Below are 8734 nucleotides of genomic sequence, written 5' to 3'. Positions count from 1 at the left end.
ACTCAGGGTGGTTGAGCCAGGGTCTCACAAAGACAAAGAGGATTCTAATAGCCCATTAAGATTCTGAATAGGCTCGGTAGATACAAGGGGGAGTTTCTGTTGAAACAAACAACTCTTTCTACTTCAGGAAGGCTCCTCCCAATGGGCGGGTCTTACCACAGAACAGTATTAATATCGGAGTTCTCGACCTAAATTCTTTTATTGACAATGACTCTTGGATGAGAGTCGAAACGTCTATTTTTTCAAACTGAGTCCAGATGAAACAACTGAAGCTTTTTCTACTATGGAACACGCCTGGACGAATGAGGGATTACACCGACACTAAATCAACCAATTACATTTAGGATTTTTTTATATAACAAATAAAATAAAAAATATATGTGTATAAAAAAAAATCTCCACAAGACGGCGCTGCTTTGACAAAATATATTAGATCCATGGACAAAATCTACATTCTTTTGTAAGCGTGTACACCGGAAGTTGTGTCTCCCTGTATAAAAACAACTTCTAAAACTTCTAAAGTTTGTCGTCCCAGTACTTTTCTATTCAACGTACACTTCAAACGAGTTAAATAAATCACTTTGATTAATTTTGCGCGTTCATTTGTCCGACATGTTTTGCTAACTACTCCTTTAACAAGTCTAAATATTTAATGAACTACAAAAACGCGATCAGTTCAATATACATTCTTTAATTCACTTAAATCATACCGCAAACAACGTAATTATTTCAACTTTAGAAACATTTCGTCACCGTGACATATCCGTTTTATTTTGACACGCGAACCGGAACTCAACTCGTCCAAAACGTCCACAGTGAAACAGTAACGGGAAAAAGCGTCGTTTCTCTGTCATTTTTCTGCCGTAGAAACGCGCCTCACGGACTCACGGCGCGAGCGATGAGTCCGGGCGGGTCCGCACTCACTCCAGAGCCCGTCCCCCCCGCGAACACGTCACGAACAACCACTTTATCCCGTCACTTTTCACGTCGTTATCACAGAGTTTCGCGTCGGTTCCTGCGGCGACAGCGGAACGTCCAGATTTAAACTTCCACAAGTCACCGTTGTTTTTTTTGTCATTTTAATTGTATTTATTTTTTACCGGGCTAAAGTGGTGACAATCATGGCTTTCTTCGTGAAAAAGAAGAAGTTTAAGTTCCAGACGCATTTGACGCTGGAGGAGCTGAGCGCGGTGCCTTTTGTGAACGGAGTGTTGTTCTGCAAACTGCGGCTGCTCGACGGGGACTTCGCGGCCACTTCTACCAGGTAAAAAAACACGTAAATCACACTTGTAATACTCCATAAACACTCGTAAAGCTCGTCCGGGTCCGTTATCGTGTTTTAAAACGCGCGTTTCGACGGTTTTGTGCCGTGTTTTGAAGTAAATTGACAAAAACGTTGAAATTAAAGGGGAGGTATCATGATTTTTTTTGTCGCGCTTGGTGTTGAACTGTGACGTAGGTAGACCACTGTTGTGCGTTTCAATTGTCGTAAACTGCAAAATGTATTGATTATGATGTAAATGAAGCGGGACGTCGGCTTTGCTTTGAAAACGGTCGATCGAAAACGGTCGATCCTCAGCTGGGATGTATCATGTTTTTTTCCCTGGCGCTCGGTGTTAATCTGTGACGTAGGTAGATCACCGTTGTGCGTTTTGATTGTCGTAAGCTGCAAAATTGATTGATAACGAAGCGGAAAACGAAGCGGGACGTCGGCTTCGCTTTGAAAACGGTCGATTCTCAACTGCCGGACAAAACACTAAAATCACACTTTAATACTCGATATGCACTCGTAGAGCTCGTCCAGGTCTGTTAACGTGTTCTAAAACGCTCATTTCGACGGTTTTGTGCCTTGTTTTGGAGTAAATTGACAAAAACGTATAAATTAAAGGGGAGGTATCATGTTTTTTTTCTGGCGCTCGGCGTTGATCTGTGACGTAGGTAGATCACAGTTGTGCGTTTTTATTGTCGTAAACTGCAAAATTGATCGATAACGAAGCAGAAAACGAAGCAGGACGTCGGCTTCGCTTTGAAAATGGGCGATTTTCAGCTGCAGGACAAAACATTTGACATATTTACATATTTGAAATGAGACTATGGGCGATATTGATGAAATCTCGATATTCAGATAATATTTTAAACGCGCATGTGCTGAAATAAATGTCTTGCACCAAATATGAACGGACCAGAAAAGAAACGCGTCATATAATTTTGAGGTCATTTTTTGAAATTATAGACAATGCACTTGATATTCTAATTGATATTCTATTTAAATATTTTTTTTCCCCTTTTTAAATGTATAAACGGAACAAACAAAAACACCGAACAACAGAAACTGACCAGAGAGCGAAAATCAAATAAAAATAAACATAAACAAAACATTCAAAAACTTAATTATGGCATATTTAAAATAATGATCCAAACTTTGTCGAATGATTCAAATTTGTCCGTTTCCCAAAAAATGTCCCCATTTGCCTGATGTCTGTTCCTATGTCAGTCGTTGGTGATGTTTGTGTCAGTCATTTCTTTGTGATGATCTTTTTTCCTAAGGCCCAAATACACAGTTCTAAAAAGTGTTGAAAATTTTTGAAAAGTGTTGAAAATGTTTGAAAAGTGTTAAAGTGTTGAAGAATTTTAGAAAAATTTTGAAAAGAAAAATAAATAAAATGTGAAAATGTAGCATTTTTTAAAACCACAATCTCCATTTGACAGCGTCTCCCGCCTTTTTAAACACGACTAATGGAATTTTTTTTCCCAACGTGACTCCGCTGTGACCTCATGAGTCGCATCGGTATTTGAACATACTTTTTTTGGAGTTGTGTTTCCGTGGTTTCCCCTCGTCACAAACGTGCTCGCCAGTCGTTTCGTGCGGTTTGATTCCGGCAGGTTTGAGTTTTCCGTCGCCCTCCGCTCAAGACGTGCGTGTTTTTAGCCTCATTTGAACCGCTCGTCTTTGCGTTTGCGTCGAGTGGAATTCACTTTGACTCTTTTCCACCGTCGCGTTTGTCGGTTGTTTTTAAAAACGTGTCCCACTTTTCACAGAAGATTAGATCAATCACAATCATTGAATCATCTTCACTGCAGAATCAGGAGCGATCAATCCGTCTGATACGGGTTCATTATCTGTTATTGTTGAGCCGATACCGATATTTGTCTTCTTTGCTGTTGTGGTCGATACTGATATTTAGAACCTGTTTATTTTTAGACTAATTATCACTCCACGTCTGTTTTTAAAAGACTAAAGTTACACGACACACAACTACACACGACGACACACGACTACACACGACACATGACTACATACACACAACTACACACTACACACGACACATGACTACATACACACGACACACGACGACACACGACTACACACGACTACACACGACACATGACTACATACACACAACTACACACGACACACAACTACACACGACTACACACGACACATGACTACATACACACGACACACGACGACACACGACGACACACGACTACACACGACTACACACGACACATGACTACATACACACAACTACACACGACACACAACTACACACGACTACACACGACACATGACTACATACACACGACACACGACGACACACGACTACACACGACTACACACGACACATGACTACATACACACAACTACACACGACACACAACTACACACGACTACACACGACACATGACTACATACACACGACACACGACGACACACGACTACACACGACTACACACGACACATGACTACATACACACAACTACACACGACTACACACGACACATGACTACATACACACGACGACACACGACGACACACGACTACACACGACTACACACGACTACACACGACACATGACTACATACACACAACTACACACGACACACACAACTACACACGACTACACACGACACATGACTACATACACACGACACACGACGACACACGACTACACACGACTACACACGACACATGACTACATACACACAACTACACACGACACACAACTACACACGACTACACACGACACATGACTACATACACACGACACACGACGACACACGACTACACACGACTACACACGACACATGACTACATACACACAACTACACACGACTACACACGACACATGACTACATACACACGACACACGACGACACACGACTACACACGACTACACACGACACATGACTACATACACACAACTACACACGACTACACACGACACATGACTACATACACACGACACACGACGACACACGACTACACACGACTACACACGACACATGACTACATACACACAACTACACACGACGACACACGACGACACACGACTACACACGACTACACACGACACATGACTACATACACACAACTACACACGACACACGACTACACACACGACTACACACACGACTACACACACGACTACACACACGACTACACACACAACTACACACTACACCCGACTACACCCGACTACACACGACTACACATGACTACACCCGACTACACCCGACTACACCCAGAGAAAGTACCTGTAAAATTGTGTAAATGTAAAAAGGAAGATTAAAGCGCCCCCTACAGGTCATTGAACTAAAAATGTCTGTGTCTGCCTGTCTGCCTGTCTGTCTGTCTTTCTGTGTCTGTGTCTGCCTGTGTGTCTGTCTCTGTATCTGTCTGTGTCTGTCTGTGTCTGTCTCTGTATCTGTGTCTGTGTCTGTCTGTGTCTGTCTCTGTATCTGTCTGTCTGTCTCTGTCTCTGTCTCTGTCTCTGTCTCTGTCTGTGTCTGTGTCTGTGTCTGTGTCTGTATCTGTATCTGTATCTGTCTGTGTCTGTGTCTGTGTCTGTGTCTGTGTCTCTGTCTCTGTCTGTGTCTGTGTCTGTGTCTGTGTCTGTGTCTGTGTCTGTGTCTGTGTCTGTGTCTGTCGCTTTCGTTAGTTTCGGAGCGTTACCGTGACATCGTTTTGACACTGAAAACAACAGTCGACACGGTAACGAGAAGCAAACACTGACCAACACTGAGGCCAGAATCGGTGAAAGTAGAGCTGGATTTAAATAAATGTACACAGTAAAAGTACACAGTAAAAGTACACAGTAAAAGTACACAGTAAAAGTGCACAGTAAAAGTACACAGTAAAAGTACACAGTAAAAGTACACAGTAAAAGTACACAGTAAAAGTGCACAGTAAAAGTGCACAGTAAAAGTACACAGTAAAAGTGCACAGTAAAAGTGCACAGTAAAAGTGCACAGTAAAAGTGCACAGTAAAAGTACACAGTAAAAGTACACAGTAAAAGTGCACAGTAAAAGTACACAGTAAAAGTGCACAGTAAAAGTGCACAGTAAAAGTACAGTTTTATGGAACGTTCTGATCGTTTCCTTGGTCAGATTTACAAACGTGTTTATCGATGGTCAGCGTCATTCACACTTTGGTGTTTTATCTCAAGATCATTTAGTTTTTTATATCTCATTTTATTTTTTAATGCATTATAAATCACAATATCATTATTTATTTATTTAATGTTTGTATTTAATTTAATTAATTTAATTAATTTTATATTTATTATATTTATTAGGCCCGAGCACCACAAGCTGGCGAGAGGCCTATTAGTTCCGTAAGGCCGTGCGAAGCACGGCTGTGAAAGTGCGCACGCCCACTTCCAAACACTCACTAACACACTCCTCCTCACGCACGCCCCGTGCATACTAATTAGTAGTAGGAAAAGATAACATTACCGTTGTAATCGGGCGAAGCCCGAGCAAAAGTGCGCACTAAACGAGCGCTTTACATTTTTTACATTTTCTTTACCTTATAAAGCCTTCATTTGTGCTAAGTAGCTCACGAATACGTTCCCCATCTCTTGCATGTTCAGTGCATATAAGCATGTAATGAAAAAAATTAACATTATTACTGTATAGAGGGCCAAAAACACAAAGTGGGCGGAGCTCACTCAAAATTAACGAAAGTACCCGTCAGTGACCAGGGACCCACACCATGAGGTAGGAAAGCGCAAGCGCTTTCCGAAAATGTATAGTTTATGATATTTGAAAAATGGGAAACATTGTTTTCGCATCGGAATATTCTTCTTTCTTCTTCTTCTTCTCGGGACAAACCCCCTATTTTTCACCCAGTGAACATTGACGAAAAGTCACAAAAATTTGCACACCTCTAAAAATCGTGCCTCTCTACATTCTGGCTATTTCCCTTTTCTAAAATAAAAGAAATTGGCGCGTCAGCGCCCCCAAATGTACCAAAAATGCATTGAGAGATAGGAAATGACCCAAAAAAAATCTGATCGTAGAATCATGAAATTTGGCGCAGAGGTAGATGGTGACAAGAGAAGTAAAAAATATTACTACGGCAACGCCGTCCGCCCAACCAAATGTCGGCCATATTGGTTCAAAAATGGCTAAGCATGACTCGGGAGTTTTTCCAAATGTCGTACTTTTACGAACTCCTCCCAGGGCGTTGGCTCTAAAAAGCTGAAATTTGGTGAAAATGGTACTGAGGAGAGGGACATCAAAAGTTATTCAAATTACATTGATACCTGTCACGGTCTCTGTGCGGCAAAGCCGCAAACTGTAGCTAGAATTTCAGAAATCTCCCAAATTTAACATTGCTGCCGTTTGCGCAGATAAAGTCCGAATTGCGTCAAATTAGAATCAGTTGTTAAACTCTTTGCCCTAAACCTACTTGAAGTGAAATAAATTAATTTGGCGCCACAGCGCCCCCTACAGATTTTATATGGAGGTTAAATGTTTAGTTTTGCGAAATTATATGAAATTTGACACAAAACTCAATTTTAGCATCCCCATCAAAAAAGTCAATGAGACCCATGTCATAATTGTTATGGTTTTGCCGTAGCGATGACCAAAACCTCCCACGTTATCCCAATGGGGAAATCGCCAGAACATGTTTACACTTTATACTTTCACAAACTCCTCCCAGGGCGTCAGCCCTATTAACCTGAGATTTGGTGAGACTCATCTTCAGGGGTGAACCATCAAAAGTTATCCACATTTTTATTCAAAGAGTCATGGTGTCTGGACATTTTGCCAAGAATTCAAAATAAAATTACTTTTTGATGGTAAAACAAAGGGGAGAAGATGTGACAGCGTCACAGATTCAGCAGTAGGCGTACTAAAAGGACAATTGGGGCGCGTTAGCGCCCCCTCCTCTTGCGGCGTGGTGGCGGCGGCGTGGCGAGGGCCAATCATTGCCGCTTGCGGCTTTATTTTTATTTTCATGTCTGAACTTCTGACCCTCGCGTCTCCAGAGTTTGTTTGAACATCAGATAAAACCTGTTTATTTATTTGTAAGATAGAAAATCACAGAGAAGAAAGTCTCAGTGTGATTATACAACGAGATCAAAGCAGATGAAGCGATGCAGAAGTCAAAAGCGTCACACTCTGAGATACTGAGATACTGAGAACATGGAGAAGAACATGACTGAGATGAACACTGACTAAACCAGGTCCCTGGTTTAGCTCTGGTTTGGACCTAGTTTGGACCTGGTTTAGACCCGGGTCAGTCCTAGTCCAGTCGTGGTGCTAGTCCTGGTCCATGTCCTGGTCCATGTCCTGGTCCATGTCCTGGTCCATGTCCTGGTCCATGTCCTGGTCCATGTCCTGGTCCATGTCCTGGTCCATGTCCTGGTCCTTGTCCTGGTCCTTGTCCTGGTCCATGTCCTGGTCCATGTCCTGGTCCATGTCCTGGTCCTGGTCCATGTCCTGGTCCTGGTCCATGTCCTGGTCCTGGTCCATGTCCTGGTCCTGGTCCATGTCCTGGTCCTGGTCCATGTCCTGGTCCTGGTCTGTTACATAATCTCAGATTCCTCTGTCAGAGTCACGCGCCTCAAACAGCCGGACTCAGAGTGTTTCTGTCACTCACACAAACCGGCTTCTGTCCTGCTCAGCGCTGCATCGCTCTGCATCGCTCTGCAGCGCTCTGCAGTCGCTACAGGGATTTAAAGATTTAATTTTGTGCTCCTAACTTGCTTTTATTATTTATTTACAAAGGAATAAACATAAAACACAGAACACAACACGACCAGTGAAAATAAGAGGTCTATGGAGGACTAAAGGGGTCTATGGAGGAGGCCTAAAGGGGTGTATGGAGGCCTTAAGGCGTCTATGGAGGCCTAAAGGCGTCTATGGAGGCCTAAAGGGGTCTATGGAGGCCTAAAGGGGTCTATGGAGGCCTAAAGGGGTGTATGGAGGCCTTAAGGCGTCTATGGAGGCCTTAAGGCGTCTATGGAGGCCTTAAGGCGTCTATGGAGGCCTAAAGGCGTCTATGGAGGCCTAAAGGCGTCTATGGAGGCCTAAAGGCGTCTATGGAGGCCTAAAGGCGTCTATGGAGGCCTAAAGGGGTCTGGATGGGCGTTGGGAGTTACATGTTCCTGGGAGCTCTTCTCTGCTGCTTCTTGGAGCTCTGTTTATGTTGAAATCAGTTTGTTTTACAGAGTGAGTCATTTTGGCCCCAGTTTCTCTCAAACACATGTTCCTCGTCTCGTTCTGGCAGCGATCGCACTTTATTCATCACAGCGAGTTTAAAGAGGCTAAAACAAAACCTGGACTAGAACTGAAGGACGTGGACGTTCAGAGTCTTCTGGTTTGTCTTCTGGTTTGTCTTCTATCTGGGCCCTGGTCTTTTTTATAATCAGGAATAAACAATAATAACACTTTTATTGCAAAGAAATATAGTTCTGTTGAAACCGTGTTATACGTCTT

At 42.7% G+C, this 8734-nt stretch overlaps 1 protein-coding gene across 1 annotated transcript in view; it reads left to right on the top strand.

Annotated features, from left to right (window-relative positions):
• Nucleotides 1-827: 827 nt before the first annotated feature.
• eeig1a (estrogen-induced osteoclastogenesis regulator 1a) overlaps nucleotides 828-8734 on the top strand; it is a 36152-nt gene continuing 28245 nt past the window's right edge. Inside the window, exon 1 of the mRNA XM_072433638.1 lies at nucleotides 828-1264. Within this exon, the coding sequence (XP_072289739.1) occupies nucleotides 1122-1264 (143 nt within the window). The 5' untranslated portion in view covers nucleotides 828-1121. The remainder of the gene's footprint in view (nucleotides 1265-8734) is intronic.

The sequence above is a fragment of the Eucyclogobius newberryi genome, unplaced genomic scaffold (genome assembly GCF_026437365.1).
Source record: "Eucyclogobius newberryi isolate DKJ021-1_F unplaced genomic scaffold, fEucNew1.0.hap1 SCAF_6, whole genome shotgun sequence".
In the NCBI taxonomy this organism is placed as follows: domain Eukaryota; kingdom Metazoa; phylum Chordata; class Actinopteri; order Gobiiformes; family Gobiidae; genus Eucyclogobius; species Eucyclogobius newberryi.
This window is presented reverse-complemented; position numbering and strand designations above follow the sequence as displayed.